Below are 23,656 nucleotides of genomic sequence, written 5' to 3' on the forward strand. Positions count from 1 at the left end.
CAAAAATTCTATAGTTAAAATTTCAATAAGCATTTTGCTATGGCTAGCCATGTGCTCAATTTGACTACCTATACAGCCATACACACTCCCTGTGTATGTTAATGATGTTGCTCTTTCCACTGGTATCTCTTAAATCCACCTCTACGCAGATGAAACAAACTACTATATACATCTGGTCCTGCATTGGACACTGTGCTCCAAAAGAGCCATCCAACATGCATTCAGGGGACTTAAGTTACTTCTAAACTCCAGTAAAACTAAACGCATGCTGTTTAATCGCACACTGCTCGTACCCAACAACTTGACTAGTATCTTGACTCTGGATGGATCTAGACTAGATTATGTGAATATATATAAATAACTAGGCACCTGGTTGGATAATTTACTTTCTTTTCAGTTCCACATTAACGAGCTTCAAGCCAGAATTAAATCTAGAATTGGCTTTTTATTTCCTGAAACAATGGCTACTCCACTCATGCTGCCAAACATACGCTGGTAAAAATGACTGTACCATTACTGGATTTTGGTACTATCATGTTTATTTTTCCTAATTTATTTTTAGTTTTCATTCAAATCAAATTGGAGGAATTTATACAAAACATAAAATTGCAATGTTTTCTTCATCAGGTTGTTTTACTGTTGTCTGAATGACATTTTCTGCTGTTCTTGTAAGATTAGAGTAAACATTGCATTGATTGAGCGTGACTGATTGCTTTAGTACACTTTGGCACGTGGCCAGGCTACACTATAAAATCAAATACATAGCAAAGTTCACTCACCAACACTTGGAGGAATGTTTTCCACGTGGGCCTCCAGGGTGCTGGTACCCTCCATGGCATTCTCTGTAATATTGGCCTCAAGAAACGCCACTCCAAATTCCTTCTCATTAACCATGCCAATTAAACTGCCCCGTGTACGCCGCGGAGACTCCCCTACTCGACAGAGTAGGAAGACAGTGTGTTAGGATTCTTGTAGTCTGTAAATAAGTTTTTTAATCTGCTTAAGTTACGATGAGTATTGGGATATGCTACAATGAGTGCTTTTTATTGTTCGATTTAGCGTTTTGTGGTTGGATCACTGCCGCCCACTCACCTAACACATGATTGTTCTGGGATGTGTTACGATAAAAGTGCATCAAAACAAGTGATTCAAAATGTGTTCTATTGTGCCAAAACACAAGGATTTATTGTTTATCCTTTAATCCCTTAATTAGCTGTACGGAATCTGATCGAAAGTGGTCACATGAGACACATAAAACATATTCTAAAATCATCTGGAAATGGTAATGTGTCTCGGTAGACAACTTGTGATCTGATGACATAACACATCTTAATGCTAAGTGAAAATTGGATCTAGTAACATCAGATTCCCTCAACAAAATCCCAATAGGATTTTTTTCACAGGCTTTTGGATTATTCTAGAAAATAAGAGTAACACTTTAGTTTAGGGTCCAATTCTCACTATTAAATAGTTCCTCATTAGCATGTATATTACTAGGATATTAGCTGGTTATTCCAACTTATAAAGTACATATTAATGCCTTATTCTGGGTTAAATCGCTTCTGGATTTTGGGTCTACAAAAATACATGGTCCCTGCAGCAGTCTATTAGGATTTAGATTTGCATGGTTTATTATTGTTATTTCCATAAACAGAAATGCACCTGGACATAGTGAGGCCTGACATTTCCTGGAATCCACATTTGGACCCTCACATAATAGGCCGCCATTGGCTGGTGGTGGGTTGTTACAGAATCTGGTCCGTTCCTGGATGCCTTGTCCACAGGTGACACTGCACGGGCCCCACTCCTCCCAGTTTGAGTAGCCTCCTGGGACTGCAACAGTACAGAATATGAATTACTAAAAAAACAAACTTTTTTAATATATACACTCACCTAAAGGATTATTAGGAACACCATACTACAACTGTGTTTGACCCCCTTTCGCCTTCAGAACTGCCTTAATTCTACGTGGCATTGATTCAACAAGGTGCTGAAAGCATTTTTTTTAAATGTTGGCTCATATTGATAGGATATCATCTTGCGGTTGATGGAGATTTGTGGGATGCACAACCAGGTCATGAAGCTCCTGTTCCACCACATCCCAAAGATGCTCTATTGGGTTGAGATCTGGTGACTGTGGGGGCTATTTTATTACAGTGAGCTCATTGTCATGTTCAAGTAACCAATTTGAAATGATTCGAGCTTTGTGACACGGTGCATTATCTTGCTGGAAGTTGCCATCAGATGATGGGTACATGGTGCCATAAGGGATGGACATGGTCAGAAACAATGCTCAGGTAGGCCGTGGCATTTAAACGATGCCCAATTGGCACTAAGAGGCCTAAAGTGTACCAAGAAAACATCACCCACACCATTACACCACCACCACCAGCCTGCACAGTGGTAACAAGGCATGATGGATCCATGTTCTCATTCTGCTAATGCCAAATTCTGACTGTACCATGTGAATGTCTCAACAGAAATCGAGACTCATCAGACGAGACAACATTTTTCCGGTCTTTAACTGTCCAATTTCGGTGAGCTCTTGCAAATTGTAGCCTCTTTTTCCTATTTGTATTGGACACGTGTGGTACCCAGTGGGGTCTTCTGCTGTTGTAGCCCATCCGCCTCAAGGTTGTGCGTGTTGTGGCTTCATAAAATGTTTGCTGCTTACCTCGATTGTACGAGGGGTTATTTCAGTCAAAGTTGTTCTTCTATCAGCTTGAATCAGTCGGCCCATTCTCCTCTGACCTCTAGCATCAACAAGGCATTTTCACCCACAGGACTGCCGCATACTGGATGTTTTTACCTTTTCACACCATTCTTTGTAAACCCAAGAAATGGTTGTGCGTGAAAATCCCAGTAAGTGAGCAGATTGTGAAATACTCAGGTCGACCCATCTGGCACCAACAACCATGCCACGCTCAAAATTGCTTAAATCACCTTTCTTTCCCATTCTGAAATTCAGTTTGGAGTTCAGGAGATTGTCTTGACCAGGACCACACCCCTAAATGCATTGAAGCAACTGCCGTGTGATTGGTTGACTTTGGACATATATGAGAAATTGAACAGGTGTTCCTAAAAATCCTTTAGGTGAGTGTATAATATATTGATGACCATAATAATATGGATAAACATGACATAGGCTCTAATAAAATGATTTACCTTTTACTTTTAAAGATATTGTTCTTTCCGCAGTACCTGCCTCACTTTCAGCAACACATCTGTACTCTCCTGAATCTCCAATCTGGAAAACACACACATTTATCTTTAATAGAAACACATTTCTATTATCATAATTTGCAGTGGTAAGCTGGTCAAGAAGGATTTAAAACCTTGAAAAGCCATTAACAGATTATTCATGCATTTTAACATTGTTCCAACATGGTAGACGGATTGCTTTTGCTTCTCTTTTGTACTTTGGATAAAAGCAATAGGCTGTGTGTCCACCAAAGCATTTTGAAAACGTGTATTTCATGCTAAGCTCTGGCCATTTTTTCCAGACGCCAAGACGCTTTGGGTAAAACGCAGCACTTGTCACTGTTACTTTTTACCCAGCCATCCAATCACAGGAGGAGAGACGGAACAAATACCACACTGACCAAACGCCACATCTTGCTTGTGCAACAGCAACCGACAACGTCAAGCACAATAAAACAATACCATTTAAAACTAGTGCAAGAGAATATATTTTATATTGTATAAACATTTTTATAATCAGAAACAAACTATATGCGAAATCAGATACTAGTAACACTAATAACCACTGATATTCTGTATCATAGAATCCAACGAGTCTCAACTTAAAAAAAAAACGCTCTGCTGCAGAAGCACTCTCAAGCGACCAGAGCAGGGCGTTTTCAGGAGGCTAAAAATCTTTGTTGGACACAAAGCCTTAAAGGGATACTCCACTTTTTTGGAAATAGGCTCATTTTACAACTCAGTTGAGTTTACAAACAGTTGAGTTTCACAGTTTTCAAATGCATTCAGCCGATTTTCTGATATTTAGAAGAATATCAGTAACCAGACAATATCTGGTCTCATTGAGACCAAAAACTGTCTGGTTACTGATATTCTTCTAAATATCAGAAAATCGGCTGAATGCATTCGAAAACGGTAAAACTCAACTGTTTAACTCTGGGGGAGTGGTAAAATGAGCCTATTTCCAAAAAAAAAAGTGGAGTATGCCTTTAATGTAATTAAACACAAATGTAAATGTACCAGAAGGACTGTAGCCATTGTTCACACAGATAATGAGTGGTTACCGTAGCACTGTAAAGAGCCAGAGAGCCATTACGGAGGGGATGAAACCGCAGAGAGCCAAGTAAAGGCTGGCCATCTTTGTGCCAGCGCAGGGAAGGAACAGGGTCCCCGCTGACAGCACAGTCCAGGATGGCTGCTTTGCCCTGAACTACAGTCTGGGAGGTGTGGGCTTCCCCTCTCAGTATGGGAGGTTCTGTAGGAATAGGGTATATGCTTAAACTGTCAAAAAGTGGCTAGATGTTAAAATTAGAAAAGGTTAACATAACATATTATATTAAACAGCCAGAATGGAGATGGCGCAGTGGATGAGACACATGACTTTGGTGTGAGCGACCCGGGTTCGAATCCACTGTGGGACACCAATGTGTCCCTGAGCAAGATGCTTAACCCCTAGTCGTGCGACCTCTGACATATATAGCAATTGTAAGTCGCTTTGGATAAAAGCGTCAGCTAAATGAAGAAATGTAAATGTAAATCTAGACACAACAAAACATTACTCAAACTTGAACTGCTTTTCCACACATTATGAATTTTGGATGGGATTTTAAAAAGTATGCATACCTCTGACACGCACAAATGAAAGAGCCCGAATTGATCCAACAGTGTTCTCTGCGATGCAGACGTATGTACCACCATCACTTAAAGTGACATTGTCAATAATCACTGAACTTCTCCCAGATTCATCAACACTTGCACCTGTAGGTGAATATGAGAGCATTCTTGTGATGTTAGAAAAAGTAAACTTCAAACGAAAGAAGACACATTTAGACTCTCTTACCTGTATAGGGTCTGTTGTTGGCAGTCCAGGATATGGCAGGGGTTGGAGTTCCCTGAGCGTGGCAGGATAGGGTGAGACTCTGACCTTTATTCAACGTTACATCACCAGGTAACTCTTTAAAAGCAGGTCTCATGTTGACAGACAGGCGAATGTCCCGTCGAGCTGTTCCAGCAGTGTTGGTGGCTACACAGGTGAACAGACCTGTATCACCAGGCTGCAAATAGATTGTAACATTATGACTTCATACAAGGGTTATTTTAAATGGGCATGCTGGTCATTGAAAACATATACTGACCTCTGCCCTTTCAATAATCAGTTCTCCTGACCTCAGCAAAGTGAACTTGCCAGGCAGGTTTGGCACAAGGATTCCCTGTTTCTCCCAGCTCACCCTGGGCTCTGGAAGACCCTGTGCTGCACATGGCAGAAGTGCTTGAAATCCCTGGATGACGGACATCTCTGACTGACCAACAGAAATATGCGGTGGGGCTAAGTGGAGAAGCACAAGAAAAATGAAAAGATGGCTCACAAAAATGGCTGTGTGTCACGTCCAACAGGACAAACTGGACAGTATTGATGTGAAACAAAATATGCCAAAAGTGAATTTCTGTTAACAGGATGGTTTCCTTAAAAAAAATTACATTCTGTCATGATTAAGTTGTTTCAAACGAGTTTCTTTCTTCTGCTGGCCATAAAAAAAAGTTATTTTGAAGAATGTTGGTAACCAGACAGTTGATGGGCACCATTGACTTCCATAATATTTTTTTTTTCTTACTATGGAAGTCAATAGGGTCCATCAACTTCCATAGTATTTTTTTTCATCAACTGTCTGGTTACCAACATTCTTTAAAATGAAAGAATGAATATAACAGAATGAAACATAATTTTCATTTTTGGGTGAACTACCCTTTAACTATCCCTTTAATGACAGATGCAGACATGTGTTTGACTTCTTCAAAAAGCAAGGAACAAGACTGTATTGCATTGCACTATGAACGAAGTAAACTTCAGTCTCGGTTAAACTCCCTTCTTGTCTGGTTAACGGTCTGGCTAATGGTTAACATGACATTACAGAATTCATTAACGTTTTGTTAAAGTCAATGACTAAACATTATATTATCCTATTAATCCTATTCATTCCCTGATTCATCAGCTTCTGGGAATGTCCCCACAAAACTCAAAACCAAATCTATGCCCTTGCGAGAAAGCCTGAGCCAAATAAACAAATAAAAATGGAAAATCCCATCATGAACTTCATTGAATGGAACGATTCTTTTTGCATTGTGTGGAACTCACTTTGCAGAATGAGTCTGATGTCATGGCTGGCTCTACCAACGCTGTTTCGAGCCGAGCAGGTGTAGATTCCTGCATCACTGCGTTGAGTGGCAGTAATGTGCAGGGTGCCGTTGGAGAACAATCTTAGGTGTGTACCTTCCACCACTGGCCTACGCTCCCTGTGCCACGTCACATCTGGCTTTGGCTGACCGTCCGCAGTACAATCCAGACTGACCGGCTGGCCAAGAACTGCTGTGTACTCCAGACGAGGCACAGACAACACTGGAGGAACTGCCACCGAAACAATGAGATTGTCATTACACAATATAATACATTGTCTGTATGATATAATGTCTGTATAATATAACACAATATAACATAATGGTACTGACCTTGTGATACTTTCATTGACTATAACACACAAACATGTAACTGAATCTTTAGCTTGAGGTATAAAGGCAGACTTCTTCCAATAAATGTGACGTACCTTGTAAAATGAGGTGGGTCCTTCCCATAGCCGTTCCTGCTTCATTCTGTGCAAAACACTGATACGTCCCAGCATCTCCAAGAGTGACCCGTGAGAACTTCAAAGCTCCATTGGAGAGCACTGTCAGTCTATGCCCTTAAACATATCAACACTAAAATATCATGCCAGATCATTTGTTTATCAGATGATCTTTTACTTTTATTATTATCTTGTACTATTACAATGCATCACACTTTATTTCTTACAGTATTAATTTGACTTGACATAAAATGGAATGACAGAATATAGTCTTAGATCTTCTGCTTATGAACATTAATATTTCCTGTTTTATAATGCCATTGATAACATCCTTTTGTGTTCCATTTTAAAGACAGACAAGGCTGAATGTATTAAAAAAGATATATTCTTTTAATATATAATATTGTTATTTTAGCTTCTCCGTACATACACAACCACAAGGTGCATTATTTCTTTACATACACTACCATTCAAATGTTTGGGGTCAGTAAGATTTAATTTCATCTTTTCAGAAATAATCCTTTTATTCATTAAGGATGCAGTAGATTAAATCAAAAGTAACATTAAAGACATTTATGGATATTTAAGACACCAAATCAGCATATTACAATGATCATGCGTCACTAAAGAATTAAGCAATGGCTGCTGAAAATTCTGCTTTTCTATTAAAGAAATAAATTACATTCTAAAATATACTACGCTTAAGGAAAACACTTATTTTGAAGTGTAATAATATTTTACAGTACTACTATCAACAATCATTCTACTGTCTTTACTGTATTTTTATCAAATAAATGCAGCTTTGGTGAGCATAAGAACATTTAAAAAAATCTACATCTACAGACCCCTAACTTGGTAGTATATGGTACATTTTTGCTGTTTTTCCACCATCGAACCAAACCGTTCTCTTTGCATAACATTTCATTTCATGCCGATCCAGCCAAAGCGGTACAGATATGTTTTCTGTTGTGTAAATCCTCTATTGTGAGGCGGATAACAGCTTTTTGGAATGTACTACAAATGCACTGCGTAATGGAGGATGATACGATTTCATTTTGGTAGCTTTTGGTAGCCAGGCAACAGACAAGTTATAGTCTCTCTCAAGTCACCATTGCTTGATGTCAAACCTGTCACTAATCCAGTTTTAAATTACCGTACAACCTAGTTACTAACCGGTTGCCACAGGAATGCCTTCTCGCTGCCATGTAATGGTGGGTCTTGGGAATCCTTGCACTTCACAGGGCAGAACTACCGAATGATGTAACACCACCTGGACTTCCTCTGCCATGGGCCTGATCTCTGGGGGCTCTAAGAACACAAACCAAATCAAACCATATATTTTGGTAATCGCATATACTAAGTATACTTATTATTCATCGGATGATTTTATGATTTTACTAATCCTCCTGGATCTTACCTTGCACAGTAAGTGTAACGTGTTTGTAAGCCACTCCAACTGAATTGCGGGCAGAACAGGTATATTTTCCAGCATGACTAGGTGTTGTAGCCAAGATCTCCAGTGCACCTACATCAGGATGAAATTGAACTAAAATTACAAACTACTAATACACTATAGGTTTAAGAATATCAGAATTAGCTGGAACGTGTAGATTATGGTGGAAGCTTGACTCAGATTCACCTGTGGGCAACACACGATAACTGCCACCCCGAGCTCCCAGCTGCATCCAGTTCTTGTTCCAGCTGATGATAGGCTCTGGTCGTCCCGTGGCATGACATGGCAACACAACAGGGGACATTTTAACAGCAGTGACACTGCTGACATCATCTTTAATTACAGGAGGAACTAGGAAAAAAACAAAACAATTCAGTTAACGAATTTGCACAGACATACTGTACGAGTTCACAATATGCTACAGTTGGCCCTGAAAGTATTTGGATACTTTTAGATACTGAAGTCACATTTAAAAATGAGATAACATACAAATTTGCATTAAATGTCCCCCACAGTTAAAATCTCTACGCTCAGCTATCTAGTGCAACAAGTGTCACATGCCTGTCCTGTCTTGTGTTGCACATGGGTGTTTTGTTATTTTGGGCCATGTGCTCGTGTCATTGTCTGATCCCTCCCCCTCGTTACCTGATTAGTGTTTGAGTTGTTCCCCCTGTTCCCTCTTGATTTGTTCCCTTTATAAGCCTCCTTTTGTTTGCAGTCTTTGTCGGTTCATTGTCAGATGTTTCCTGGTTTGGTCTGTGTGTTCCTAGTTGGTGGTGTTTTGAGTATTCAGTATTGTTCATGGTTCTTTAATTATGTTTTCCCCCCTTGTGGGTTTTTACTTTGTGTTTTGTTTTCTTTTGTTAAATAAATCCTTATACTGCATTTGAGTTCTCCCTCTCCTTTTGAATCGTGACAACAAGTCTCTGTTTGTAAACAGTTTTACTTAAAAAGTGCATTCTTTTATTACAATAAATGGCACTTGGTTAGATTTTTTTTTTTTTTTATACAATGTACAAATAGTATCAAAATAGTTTTTGGAGACATAATATACAAGTATGAAAATATATGTAATGTCGGTAACGCTTTAGATTACAGCCCAGAAAGTACTGTGTAATTAAGATGAATTTATAGCGTAACTTTCTGTATTTATAGTGTACATATAAAGTACTTACATGTAAGTATAAGGGAACAATATGTAATAAAGGGCTAACAACCAGGAGAATTAACAAATGATTTAAACTGTATGTATTTTAGAACTAAGGGGTACTTATTCTCTACTATTATGATAAAATGTTTGGGAGCAATTTAGCGAGATCATACACTACGTTTTTGTTATAATGGTGTACCAATACATACTGCATAAGCTTTTTAAAAGTGACAAGGTACATACCTGTGCAATCATATAGTAATTTATTTATTTATTTATTTATTTTTATTTAGTAAATTCGTCCTAATTCAGCAGTACTTTCCGGGCTGTAATCTAAAGTGTTACCGTTATGTCTTATCCATGAACCAGTTACACAGTACCTTGCAGAATGACCTCTATGACCCTTCGCTCTTCTCCAACCTCATTGGTCACTGTACACTCAAAGTAGCCCTCATCCTCAACAGACGGCGAGGTAATGATCAGAGAGCCAGAAGACATTAACCTTCAAAACAAAATCATGTTGTAAATATATTATATAAATAAACTGTTATATTTGAAGAGTTCAGATGCAAAAGCCTCTAAATGCCATTTGAAATTTTCTTTTTTATTGATGATTTTTATCAAACTTATATATTCAAGTTCAGTAATTTCACTTAAATAACAATTAATAGGTAATTATCATTGCCATTTAAGTGAAATCACTGACCTTAAATCTACAAGCTTGATAAAAATGATCATTCTAGAAGAAAATTTCGAATGGCACTTAGAGGCTTTTGCATCTGAACTCTTCATTTTTTAACATATTAAAAAAATGCAAAAAGTAGCACTTCAAACCTGTAAGCTCCAGACTGAAGATCCATACTGAGGGGTGAGCCGTTCCTTTTCCAGCTTACCTGAGGAGCAGGTATGCCTGTGCTCTCACAACTCAACACTGCCCTCTGACCTGTGACCACCGTCACATTAAAGGGGCCAGGGCTGATAGAGGGCCCAACTGACAGGATAAATAAGGATAATTATTTAGAGTTAGTTATGTAGGAGGATGGTGAAAATGTCATTATGTCTCTTTAGTGCAACCCAAAGAATAAGTGTTCTACAGTACCGTAGACTTTAAGGTCCATGCCCCGATGGTCTGATCCGGCCGGATTAGATACACTGCAATAGTAACGTCCAGCGTCGGACAGCTGCACTGTCGCAATACGCAAAGAGCCCTCTGACAGCAAGGTGAATCTGTGTGCATGCACAAATTGAATTGAGTTGGTGACGCTTCGAGAGCCAATAAAATTTAGGCCAGGATTACATGCTGCTGTTCACAAACTTGCCTGCCATTGTGAAGTGGTACTGGACCTCCATCTTTCCTCCATAATACAGATGAGGAAGGCCCTCCATCCACCTCACACGGCAGCACTGTATCCTGATTGACATGTGCTATGATCATTGAGCTGCCCTCTCTGATGACCGGCGGCACTAAGTGAAAATGATCAATAAGATATTTATTTCCTGACTGACTCATTAAGAATTAAAGTTGCGTTATGTAATATTGATCACTGTTCACAGATGTTCCTTGTTTACATTTACATTTATTCACTTAGCTGACGCTTTTATCCAAAGCGACTTACAATTGCTATATATGTCAGAGGTCGCACGCCTCTAGGGGTAAAGTGTCTTGCTTAGGGACTCATGTTTGCCCCATGTCTTTGTTTAGTATTGAATCTTTGTCCAGGTTCTTGTTCTGAGTTTCATGCCTTGCCATGCCCTTATTTTATGTTTCAACTTTGCTATGTTTTGTAGCAAAGTTGCATTTGGGTTCTCAACCAGGTTGCCTCTAGTAGTGATGGCAAAATGAGGCTTCCTGAAACACTGAGACCTCACAGCCCATTGCTTCACCCAAAGGTTCATTACTCGAAGCTTCATTCAGCATTGAACTGTACCTAGTTTAAGTCCAGTGTTGTGCTTACGGGACTGGGGATATAGAGGAGCAAACTGCTTTTGGGGTGGGTGAAGGAAGGATTACTATAGATTTTTATTAAGAAACAGAATTTATTTTAAGTGTGTTGGGGTTTAGATGTTTTCTCTTCTTGGTCAGAATCTCTGCAGCCTTGGAAAAGATCCTTGGAAAAGGATCAGCCTTGGAAAAGACGACTTTAGGATAGCTTTACCTCAGGTGGTTGGCCTTAGTAGTTCAGGCATTAGACTCACTGATGGGTAGTAGGCCTTAACAGGCCTCCTCAGAGGTGGGTCCCAACATTGTGGGACATACATAATGGACGCGAACAGGTAGCTAGCTTTAGTAGGCCTCCTGTAAATGGGCCCAATAAAATGTTAAAATAGTATGGTTCCCAACAGTGTATGTTGTAGCAGAATAGACTTGCTATCAGCTAGTAGCTCAGTTAGTAGTGTTGATATCAACACCAGGGCTTCCTGAAGTTGAATTCCCACATATGGTGGCTGTCAGGTGGTAGGCCTCACCAGGCCTCCCTGAAGATGAGTATTCCACGGTTGTTGTCAGGTAGTAGGCCTCACCAGGCCTCCCTGAAAGTGAGCTCCAACATATTGTGTTTGTCAGGTAGTAGGCCTCACCAGGCCTCCCTGAAGGATAAAGTTTCCACCTATGGTGGTTATCAGGTAATAGGCTTCAATAGGCCTCCCTGAAGGTGAGCTCCCACATATTGTGGTTGTCAGGTAGAAGGGCCTCACCAGGCCTTCCTGTGAGTGGTTTCCCAATGGTGCTTTGTTCAGGAAGCTAGTGGCCGCTTGCTATCAGTGTTCATTCTCTGCTACTGGTTTCCTCCCGGAACCTCGTCTCCTGATTACAGCCTAGTTTGCCTACCATGTAGACCATGTACTCACATCACTCAGGGCGGACTCCTAAGTCTGGTCAAAAGGTTGTAGGTCTCTCGTGAGACCTCTCAGTTAAATCATTTCCGAGGCCTTCTCAGTGCTTTGAAACATACACACTAAGTAGATTCATGGATCGAGCAGAGTAGCAGAGTAAACTCCCCTCACTAGCGAGGATTGTAAGCACTATACTGAGTCATGCTCTCTGGGTAACCGATGTCTGAGATCCAGGAGGAGTGGTTCAATGCCAGTTTCGCAGTCCCTCTGGCTGGATGCCTTTCCTAAAGGCAAGTGTACAGAAACTCTGTCTTCAGATAGACAGGATGTAGGCAAGACTGGAGTTTCTATGTAAGTGACACCACGTCAGGCCATCCTGGTGGCATTTTGGGTGGTACGTCCCAGAATAGTGACTGGCTGGGGTTCCTTCGGGTTCCCTGGCCACATTCCCTAAAAGGGACCCCTTCTAATTTAAAGTTATGGTCCTAGGCCCTTGAGCAGGCCCAGATAGGCCTTTCATTAAACTATGTTTATGGAGGTTTTCCTGTGGAACACATAGCTTGGGCTATGACTATAGGGAATGCCGTCACTGACAGCTCAGTGTGACCTGAGGGTGAGTGGTTCTAGTGTTTCAATGAATTGCTGGTTCGGACAGTTGTCACTGCCAATGGGCATGCACTCCCCTTAGCATGGCGACGTGTGTATATCGATACCTTAGCGTCAATGACGCAGTGCGAGTTCCCTTTCGAAAGGGAACGTCTCAGGTTACAACTGTAACCTATGTTCCCTGAGAACAGGGAACGAGACACTGCGTCTCCTTGCCATGCCTTGGGGCCTGGCTACCAAACAGTCTGATCAGACGAAAGGATATTGTCATGTTTGCAAGGCGCCCTTTTATACTTTCATACTTAACCTATGCTTTGTGTTCTCAGGGAGCATAGGTTACAGTCATAACCTGAGACGTTTTCTAACTCTGACACTACTAAAACAGCTTCTACTACTCCTAACAATACCCACAAGGTGGCTCGATTTTTAAACCCCCTTTATCCAGAAGCGACACTCAGACTGAACCGATGACGTATCAACACCAAACAGAGGCCTCATTTGTCGTTAGTCACGTGATTTTCACGTTAACAACACAAGCCTCGAATCACGGCTTCATCTGCACGCCCATTTTTTCTCGACACGATCTCCGACTCCTAATTTCAAATGTCACATCACTAGCCTCCAGTGGATTCGAAAAATTCAGCTTTTGCATTACTGGAATAAATGACCATTTAAAATATAGTAAAATAAAAACAATAAATTGTAATATTTTTTCTTTTTAAAATAAACTATAATTAAGATTCTTAATATTACTGTTTTTACTTTTTTTTGCAGCCAAAAAAATGCAGCCTAAGAAATTTACTAAGAAAAAAAATCACAGTAACTTCTTATTATTCACTGATTTCTAATTATTAGCAACACTGAAAACAGTAGTGTTGATTAACATTTTTTTTTTTTAGAAATAAAACTCAGATATGGTTTTTTGATGAAAAGTTCAATAGAACTACATTTATTTGAAACAGAAATATTTTACTGTGATTTTTGATCAATTTAATGCACCCTTGCAGAATAAATACATTTCTTTTTTTTATCGTTCATTTGTGCTTGGTATATCATGAGTGTGAGTGGCACAAACTTACAGAGAATCTCTACAGTGAAGAATAGACTGGTGCTACCAGCAATGTTGGTGACCACACAGCTGTACTGTCCACTATCATGGGTCCGGACATCTTGAATATCCAGATACTGTCCACCAGCAATGGACTGAATTCGACCTCCCAACTGAGAGAGACAGAAAAGGTAGATTAATGTAGTAGTTATAAATACATCCAGGAAGTACATTTATCTGCTCTCACCTGTAGTTTGACATCATCCTTGTACCACTCAATCTCTGGTAGAGGGTCACTGTCGGTTTGACATTCCAGTGTCAAGTGACCTTTGACTGGAACCGATACACTTCTGATGTCATTAGAGCCAAGAAGAGTGGGTGGAACTGAAAGTTATCAGACAAAACAAATGATTCAGCCTTGTTAGTTCTGGTCTGCACTGTCTTGTTATTTGTATTTCTTAAGTAAAAACATTTAAACATCATTTAAAACAATAAAATGTACTTGGCAAGTAAAACTTGGTAAATATAAGATTTGTTTTCAAAGAATATAAAAAAGTCACAACAAACAAACAGTAACATCATGAAATATTACTATTTAAAAATAATGGTTCCCTTTCAATATTGTTCACTAGCATTGCATCAGAGGTTTTTCATTTAAGCTTTAGGGAAACTGATTGTTTCACGTTTGTGAATTTCACAGGCCTTTCAGCCAGCCAGAATGGGTGGGTACTGACTACCTGTTTACACAAAGAAATGGCCACCTAGTCAGATTTGATCTCCTTCTCCTTTCTCAGACATGAACAGAACAGGAAAACAGAGCAAAAACATACTAAGAATGTGACAGTATCTTAAATTAATTGCATTTTTTTCCACCATACTTTTCTTGTGCGATGCTTAAAAATTGTAATCTATTTAGTGCTTAAAAAACATTTTACTTACGCTGTACGCGCACCCAGTGGTTTCTACCATCCTCTCCCGCTGGGCTACTGGCAAGACAGGTATACAGACCTGCGTCCTCCACCTATTCCAAAACATGACAGAACATAACGTCACAATCCCAAAACCACACACATATTCTAAACCAGTGTTTCCCAACCCTGTTCCTGGCGGCACACCAACACTGCGTGTTTTCTTTGTCTCCCTTATCAAACACACCTGACTCAACCCATCAGCTCATAATCAGGTGGGTTAATGAGCTGATGGGTTGAATCGGGTGTGTTTGATTAGGGAGACAAAGAAAACACGCAGTGTTGGTGTGCCGCCAGGAACAGGGTTGGGAAACACTGTTCTAAACAAGCTAAATACCTTTGTTTTGAATCAGCCTTAAATTCAAAGTACCTGGACTTTGTTGATCCTGAGTAGCTGCCCATCTCTCTCTATTAGTGCCATGTTGTCCTGTATTGGACGCCCATCTTTCAGCCAGCTGAGGGTAGGAGGTGGGAGACCGGTAGCGACACACTCCAGCTCCAGCACACTGTCCACTGCAACCAGCTGCTCCTCAGGGGATGAAGAGCTGGATATCTTGGGGGGCTCTAATATGTGCAAATACATCATCAGATTTAATGCTTACATCAGATTTTTTTTGTATTTGTGCTCCAAAAAGTATTATTGTTTTGAACCCAAAAACCTTCTCTAGTCTCTCATGTTTACATTCATACATCATTTCGATTGCAAATACCTAGGACAGTCAGATTGAAAGTCTTGGTACTGCTTCCAGCCTGGTTGCTCGCCACACAGCTGTAGAGGCCTCCATCGCTGGGGCCCACATCAGACAGCAGGAAGCGGGTTTCCTGTCCATCTAGGAGAAGATTGCGGTGCAGTGAGAGAGGTTGGCCATCTTTCATCCACAACAAAGTAGGAGGGGGCACACCGCGGGCTTCACAGGTCAGCGTTACCGAAGAGCCCTGGACTACGGCCACCTGCTCAGTCGGCTCTGTGCGCTCAACAGCAGGGGGAGCTGATGAGGGAGACAAACAGCAATAGTTAAAAATATGTAGCTAATTGCTAAATGGAGTGCAATCGTCTTTTTTCCCTATTGTTACTCATATCTTAATGAAATATACGAAAAAAGTAGAGCGGGACATGATTTCAAATAGTTGGAATTGATTGGATCGTTTTTTGTATGCTTTAATGTGATCTCATGTGCGAGACAGGTTGCTGAGAAGAGAGAAACGGGAAGTAATTTGGATGAAAGATTATGAGGGCAGATAAACTAATGATGTGCACAGATACATTTTTTATAATAAATATTGCAATATTTCATAACTAATAAGAATGTCCATTTTGATTTTAATGGTGACTTTAAAGTGTTAATTGTGATTAAGTTGTTTCTTTATTCATTTTATTTATATTCATTAATTAAAAAGATTTCCTGATATATACCTTGCACTTGGAGGTCAAAGTTGACTTCAGCAAATCCAGCTCGGCTACGCGCCACACAAGTATAGATGCCCGAATCAGACAGCTGCACCGATGCAATCCTGTGCCGACACAAGGATACAGGACACGTAAAACTAATGTAACGTCTATATCAAAAAAGAAAATATCAGAAATCACAGCATTGTCTTTATTCTGTTTGCAAAACTGACCTTAGAACAGAATCTGCAGAGAGCAGGCGTATGCGGGGCGACAGGAGTAAAGGATGACCGTCCCTCAGCCAGCTGATTTGAGGCTGGGGAATCCCGGTGGCTTTGCACTCCAGTGTGACCACACTGTGCTGGGTGGTGTGCACCTCACGGGGGGCGCTGGTCTCTCCACTTATTGAGGGAGGCACTGTAGTGCAAAAAATATGAAAATCAATTCACAGATTTATGTTGTGTACAATGCACTATACAAAGACAACTGCTCTCACCCAATACAAACAAGGCAAAGATTTTGCTCTCTTGGCCAGCGGAGCTGACAGCCAGGCAGGTGTATGTTCCTGAGTCCTCTGGTTTTATTTTCAGAAGTGTTAGAGTGCTCCCATCTGGAGAGATACTGAAATACATGCACACATCAGCAAATCAGTTATATTAGTGCTACTGTGAATCATAAACAAACATTGTTTTATTATTTATAAAAACTATTAAAGTACAATTTAATAGAAAAATACGAATTGTTCTAAGCAGATAAAGTATAAGCATATAAGATGTAAGAATTGAAAAATGTAATTTGTTTGTAGATACATTTTTCTGAATCTAGATATAAATCTATTTATTACATATTATATCATATTCAAAAAGTCCCACTAGTGATTTGTTTCTATTATTTTTTTAAACAAAACAAATAATATATAAGATTAACAATAGGTGTGAAAGGTGTAAGAAAAGTGCAATTAAAAAAATTTATTATTTTTCATAACATTTCTTTCTTTTATTTTTTAAAATTATTATTATTAATATCATTAAAATGACTTCCTTAATTTAACATTTATAAAAAAAGAAAGAAATCTATAGGTTACTCTATAACCTCTTTAAATAAATACTTTTTATACATCATTATATTATATTATATTATATTATATTATATTATATTATATTATATTATATTATATTATATTATATTATATTATATCTCATCTTAAGACTCAATTTTAGGCAGGCTTTTAATTGATTGTGTTTGCATCAGTTAAGGTTGTAATGGGGACCATTGTTATTTAATGTTAATTGTGACATGACATTATATTATTAAAATGAAGAGATTAATGAATCAGTGTAAGAGTCTTACGCTATATGCTCTGTTTTTCCATTCTCAAGAGTCTGTCCATTCTTCAGCCAGCTCACTTTGGGAGTCGGTTTACCCATCACCTGACATTCAAGAGTCAGTTCCTCCCCAACAGATGCACTGACCTCTGATGGGTGACCAGAATCTACAATGGTGGGTGACGCTGATGGTGCCAAATACATTTGGTTATTCAGTTTTACATATCACACACAGTGTGAATCAAGAAACAAGATTGAGATTATTTGATACAAAGATTATTAAGGCAGTTTTACCATATATAGTAAGTAAGTAGTCTTTTTGTGTCTGCCCTTCACTGTTTTTGGCGATGCAGGTGTAAGTGCCAGCATGAGAGAGCTGCAGAGGGCCTAACTCCAGTCTGTTTCCTCTCATTGACCAGTTCCATTGCAAACTGCTTTCTACACATAGAAACAAACAACAAAAACAGCAGCAACATAAATAAAAGCACACTAACAACACACTGACATCTGAAGTGTGTGGTATTTAACTGACCAATAGGAGAGCCGTCTTTCAACCAAGCAATGTTTGGTACAGGTACGCCAGAGGCCTCACAGATGAGGGTGATGTGGGAGCCCAAGTTCTGAGTGAGGGTCTCGTGAAGAGGGCCCTCCATCACAGGTGGCACTAAAAATGAAAGTTAGCAAAACATCTGAAATTGCTTACAGCACCTGTAACTGTTGTAATGCATATGCAAACAAAGAATATTTACACAAATGTTGCCGTAATGCTGGGTTTTTAGGACTCACCATGGACTGTGACTCTAAAGGTGCGATCGACTTGCCCCGCAATGTTGGACACCTTACAGGAGTACACCCCGCCATCAGCCACCTAAAGAAAAAGTCAGAAACTATGTAAAGCATTAATTATAAATCAAGCACATATTTACGCTTAAAGTCACACCATCATTCAAACATTTGCTGCTTTTTTTTTTTAAGTCCTCTTATGCTCACCAAGGCTTAATTTATTTGATCAAATTTACCATAAGAACAGTAATGTTGTGAAATATTTTTTTCATAATTTAAAATAACTGTTTTCTATTGTAATTTTTTGTAATATATTAGCAATTACTACAGTCTTCAAAGTCAAACAACACTTCAGAAATCATTCTAAAATCCTAATTTGCTGCTCAAGAAAGCAGAAAACTGTTATACTTTATTCAGGATTCCTTCATGACTAGAATGTAAAAAAAAATGTTATTTGAGATACAAATCTCCTGACATTGTAGATGTATTTAATGTCACTTTCATCAATTTAATGCATCCTTGCTGAATAAAATTATTAATTTATTTTTTAAAAAAACTTAAACTTTTGAATGGTAAGTTTATATGCTATATAACAGTATATGCATTTAAAGTTGTCTATATTTGGGAGTCTCTTATAAAACATGAGTTTTCTCAGTGCCATCTTACCTGTACACCAATTATCTCTAGTTGCTGGTGCTCTATCCTCAAACCATTTCCAGCAGCCAGCTGAAGTCCATTACGATACCATGTGACCTCTGGTTCAGGGACACCTTTGGCTTCACAACGCAGAATAAGCGATGACCCGACCTGAGGTGTCATGACCTCTGATTCTGATTCAATACGTGGCACCAGTGTAGGCAGGGCTAGAAAGGGCCAAATCAAAGTGTTCATTTGCTGTATTAATCTACTTGAGCAATTAATTAACTAAAAAGCCTCTAGACAACTAACCATAAACCGTAAGCAGAATGCTCTTTTGGTCTTGTCCAGCTGAGTTTGTGGCTGTACAGACATATTGGCCAGCATCCTGCTGTCCAGCCCTGGGAAGCTGCAGCATCTGACCACCTTTGGATAGGATGATGGCACATTACATAAATACATGATTCATGAAGCATTGTTTACAAAACACAGAGAGTTACATTTAGACTGCAAATCACCTGGCAGTATATGGATGCCAGTGGTGAACTCCAGAACCTGCCCATCTTTGGTCCAGATGATGTCAGCAGGTGGGTATGACTGCACATCACACAGCAGAGAGATCATGTGACCCTCCACCACACTCATATCTTCCTCACGGCGGCCCACAATCCTTGGTGGAACTAATATAAAAAAATAAAACAATAATTTACACTACATGTATGTATTTTTTAACAATTTGTTACATTATTTGGTGTTGCATGAACAGATAAAGATGATATGCTGTACCGTATACAACCACAATTCACTCTGACTTAAAATATTAAGTCAGAGTGAATATCTTAAAATATTTTTTAATGTTGGTTACACTTTATTTTGATAGTCACTTTAGACATTCTACTAATTATAAGTAACTTTTCAACTACATGTCAACTAACTCTCATTAAAGTATTAGTATATTATAGTAGACTGTCAGTAGACTGGTAGGTTATGGTTAAGTGTTAGGCTTTGGGTTAGGAGAACAAGTTTACTTGTAGTCGACAAGTTACTTATTAGTCAGTTGATTGTCTGTTGGTGGACAAACACAATAAAGTGTTAGCAGATATTAAGCTAACAGTCTACTAATACTCTATTGAGTTAGTTGACACGTAGTTGAAAAGTTACTTATAGTTTGTAGAATGTCTAAAGTGGACTATCAAAATAAAGTGCTACCTTTAAGTTTTTCGTTTTTTCAAAGATAAATATATATATAATTCGTGTGCTAAATTATTTCCAGCATCTCACCAGAAGATGCCCTCAGCTGAATCCTCCATCCATTTTCCAAACAGTGGGTACAGCGTAATAACATACTAAAAACATACTTTGCTTTTTTCGTGTACAGACGACACCATTGTCAAACAATCCTCGTTCACACAGATCCTCGAAAACTACTAAAAGCGCTGTATTATGCTGCCAGGCCAGTAGTTGGCGATGTAACTTTGTAAAGAAACACTACACACTTCTAGACTGACCACGTAATAATGCCACGTTCCAGGCAACCTGTAACCTGTGTTTTTCCAACCTTATACCCACGAAAGTGCACTGTAACGGCATTCAAACCCGTGACTTCCCACCCGTGAACTCATACTAGATCGATCTACTCCCAGTTACGAGCTCTGATATCACATAGCCCGCAAAACCATTTAAAAACAACAATGGCAGCCCCTATGGATTGAAGTCCAAATATGGTGGTTTGAAGTCATGATGTACATGCTCAAAAACCTGCCTGGAACATATCGTTTTAAAAAACCTGCAATTTGAAACCAGTTTTAAAAAGTTTGTATTTTCCGGCCCATAAGTACTGTTGTGTAAATGAACAGCCAAAACACATACAAAATATAAAGTTTTAGTTGAAAATGTAGTTATGTAAACAGCCCTGAGTTTGCACCCCTGTACTAGATGATGGCAAACTGCTGATGGTGATGAAAGTGATGAATTTTTATTTTGGATAATTCAAATATATAGCCTATAAAATATTTAGAGCAGAATATAATTGATCAATTACATTTCCATTATGTTTGCAGGACTGTAAGTTTTTATTAATTTATATGATACTTTAAGGGCTGTAAATCTAAATTCCCTGATTTTTCATGACTGTGGGAACTCTGTCAATTGCTCCTACCTTGAATAGACAAGCTGTAGAGTCTCTCGACAACTCCAGCCTTATTCTCCGCCAAACACTGATAACTGGCTGCATCTGACACCTGTACATTCAGTATCTACAGAAAAAGCACAGGAGAGTTATACAAGATGTATTGTAGCAAAGTAGTAAAATCTTTTAATTAACCTTGTAAGATTTATTTATGATCCATTTAAATGCACATACAAACATAATTCATTGATATTATGTTTGTAAAGGGGGGAACTGGGGTAAAACTTGGCTCATGAACATCACCTCCAGCAGTTTCCCGTCCTCAAGTATCTGATGGTGAGGGCCGCTGTAGAGGGGCAGGCCATCTTTCAGCCAGGATACAGATGGAGTGGGGTTTCCTGTAACATCGCACCGCAGGGATACAGTGGTGTTGACCACAGCATCCACTTCCTGCATGAACTCGTCAGTCTGACCATCAATCATTGGAGGAACTGCTTAAAATGCACAAAGAGTCGTTTATGAATATTGTTCATTCTGAGTATTAATAAAGCTAACAAATGATACTCATATATTTGAATGCCATAGAGATCTATCTGTTGAATTTACTTCCTTACCCAACACCTCCAGGTCATAGTGCATTTTGTCCTCTCCAGCTTCATTCACAGCCTGACAGGTGTATTTCCCAGCATCCTCAATCTGTACTCGTGGGATCTGCAGGACATGCCCTCCTAAAGAGGAACACACAAACAAACAAACAAACAAAAATACTTTATATACTGCATACAGATGTGGGGTGGACTGTGGTTGTACATGCCCCCTGCTCGATTCTATTGTGATTTTGATATGCAAATTACACATTTCTGAGTGCGACTACACAAAAATCAGCATACTTATCAAAAACCAACCCGGAAGTTCGTATCTTACACTTATACTGTATCATAAGAAGTCAGGGCAGAGCACCCGGCTAACGATAAGCCTAGCTAATGTTACAAGGATATTACACCATTTGGGGAATTAAGCTCATTTTCCACCTCCCCTCGAGCAAAACATTTTTTTTTTTATTTATGAAACCATTCAGCCGATCTCGGGCTCAGGTGGTACCACTTTTACCATAGCTTAACGTAATACATGACGACAATACTAGGGGGGAATGGTTTGGTTCATACATCATGATTCCGTACGATTTCAGTAAAATGGAGCGAAAAGCAAAACAGAAATATAGAAGCCTTGTATTTATTAACCAGTTTACAAAATTAAGGTCACATGATAATTACATGACATCAATGACAACATGGCAAATGTATACGTCCAGATTGCATTCATATATAACACAATTATACTATATAGAACATAATTTTTTTTGTAATATAAATATATATACTGCATAAATATAATTTAATAAATAAGTGCCTACTCAAGAGAGTATGCGATTTCAGATGCAGCCAATGATTTCTGTAGGATCATGTGACACTGAAGACTGGAGTAATGACTGTTGAAAATTCAGCTTTGACATTGCAGGAATAAATTAAATCATTTTAAATATATAAAACAGAGAAAAAAACATTTGAAATTGTTATAATATATATATATATATAATTTCCCAATATTGCTGTTTTACTGTTTTTCATTAAATACATATAAAAGAAAGGATGTAGTATTTGTATTAATATTCCATTTCATGTCTAAAACATGCTGTCTGAATTAAATAAAACTATATATACTGTCTCATGGTACAAAAGGAATGTTTCACTCCACTTACCAGGTAAAAGCACAACACCGTCTGAGCTGGTAAGTTGCCGGCCTTGTCTGTACCAACTTAGTCGAGGAGGAGGAATGGCATTGCTCTCGCAGGACAGACTGATGGAGTGTCCCAAGACCACCTCCCGTCTTTCTACCATCCCTTCAGTGCCATCAAGGTCGTCTTCATCCCCCTCTCTTTCTCCCAGTGAGAAACCAGCAGCACCATTTATTACCCGATGAAAGATTGGAGGAACTGAGGAGGTTTGAGAAACAAACATGAAAATCTTAAATAGTCAAATACAGCAGTAAAAAACAACAACAACTGTGTATCTGTGTATAATTTGCTCTGACCCTGTATAGTGAGGTGGAAGTCTCTCTTATCCTCTCCAGCAGAATTGGTAACCACACATGTGTACTCGCCCTCATGGGATAGCATGGCATTCTCGAAGTGAAGCATGTGACTGTTCACTCTCAGACCGGTGTGTGTATTCCCATTCAATAGCTGTGGAACATGAATAAGAGAGTGTTTTTACATTAGCACTGCTTCAAGGCGAACACACCTACTGTCTTCAGGAGTGAGTCACTGAATCATTCATTTAAACCGGTTCATTCAAAGATTGAAACACTGATTTAAACAGATTTGTTCAAACAAATTGATTGCTGATTTGTTTTGGACCCACTACTGTTTGTTGTTCAGAGATGCACAACAGTTGATTCTGATTTAAATTCGTTTGGAACTATTTTAGTTTGAGGAACAAAAGTAGGAAAACAACTGGCAATAT

The 23,656-nt window shown here is 39.0% G+C and overlaps 1 protein-coding gene across 2 annotated transcripts in view; it reads right to left on the reverse strand.

Moving 5' to 3' along the window:
• The window catches only part of hmcn2 (hemicentin 2), an 87,535-nt gene that overhangs the window by 9,329 nt on the left and 54,550 nt on the right, over window positions 1-23,656 (reverse strand). For both annotated transcript variants that reach the window (XM_089119536.1, XM_039680967.2), the window contains exons 33-68: window positions 23,226-23,376; window positions 22,894-23,127; window positions 21,749-21,862; window positions 21,438-21,625; window positions 21,165-21,261; window positions 19,525-19,686; window positions 19,319-19,432; window positions 19,037-19,233; window positions 18,374-18,455; window positions 18,120-18,251; window positions 17,882-18,025; window positions 17,613-17,772; window positions 16,759-16,883; window positions 16,496-16,679; window positions 16,290-16,387; window positions 15,586-15,864; window positions 15,246-15,439; window positions 14,847-14,928; window positions 14,155-14,291; window positions 13,939-14,080; window positions 10,741-10,885; window positions 10,521-10,648; window positions 10,256-10,412; window positions 9,802-9,923; window positions 8,458-8,622; window positions 8,236-8,343; window positions 7,992-8,126; window positions 6,801-6,935; window positions 6,335-6,604; window positions 5,337-5,527; window positions 5,042-5,255; window positions 4,825-4,959; window positions 4,266-4,456; window positions 3,166-3,247; window positions 1,663-1,833; window positions 780-932 (exon numbers count right to left, since the gene is read on the reverse strand). In XM_089119536.1, the coding sequence (XP_088975662.1) occupies window positions 780-932; window positions 1,663-1,833; window positions 3,166-3,247; window positions 4,266-4,456; window positions 4,825-4,959; window positions 5,042-5,255; window positions 5,337-5,527; window positions 6,335-6,604; window positions 6,801-6,935; window positions 7,992-8,126; window positions 8,236-8,343; window positions 8,458-8,622; window positions 9,802-9,923; window positions 10,256-10,412; window positions 10,521-10,648; window positions 10,741-10,885; window positions 13,939-14,080; window positions 14,155-14,291; window positions 14,847-14,928; window positions 15,246-15,439; window positions 15,586-15,864; window positions 16,290-16,387; window positions 16,496-16,679; window positions 16,759-16,883; window positions 17,613-17,772; window positions 17,882-18,025; window positions 18,120-18,251; window positions 18,374-18,455; window positions 19,037-19,233; window positions 19,319-19,432; window positions 19,525-19,686; window positions 21,165-21,261; window positions 21,438-21,625; window positions 21,749-21,862; window positions 22,894-23,127; window positions 23,226-23,376 (5,518 nt within the window). The remainder of the gene's footprint in view (window positions 1-779; window positions 933-1,662; window positions 1,834-3,165; window positions 3,248-4,265; window positions 4,457-4,824; window positions 4,960-5,041; window positions 5,256-5,336; window positions 5,528-6,334; window positions 6,605-6,800; window positions 6,936-7,991; window positions 8,127-8,235; window positions 8,344-8,457; window positions 8,623-9,801; window positions 9,924-10,255; window positions 10,413-10,520; window positions 10,649-10,740; window positions 10,886-13,938; window positions 14,081-14,154; window positions 14,292-14,846; window positions 14,929-15,245; window positions 15,440-15,585; window positions 15,865-16,289; window positions 16,388-16,495; window positions 16,680-16,758; window positions 16,884-17,612; window positions 17,773-17,881; window positions 18,026-18,119; window positions 18,252-18,373; window positions 18,456-19,036; window positions 19,234-19,318; window positions 19,433-19,524; window positions 19,687-21,164; window positions 21,262-21,437; window positions 21,626-21,748; window positions 21,863-22,893; window positions 23,128-23,225; window positions 23,377-23,656) is intronic.

This window comes from Pimephales promelas, chromosome 14, assembly GCF_988280905.1.
Source record: "Pimephales promelas chromosome 14, fPimPro1.hap1.1, whole genome shotgun sequence".
Lineage (NCBI taxonomy): Eukaryota > Metazoa > Chordata > Actinopteri > Cypriniformes > Leuciscidae > Pimephales > Pimephales promelas.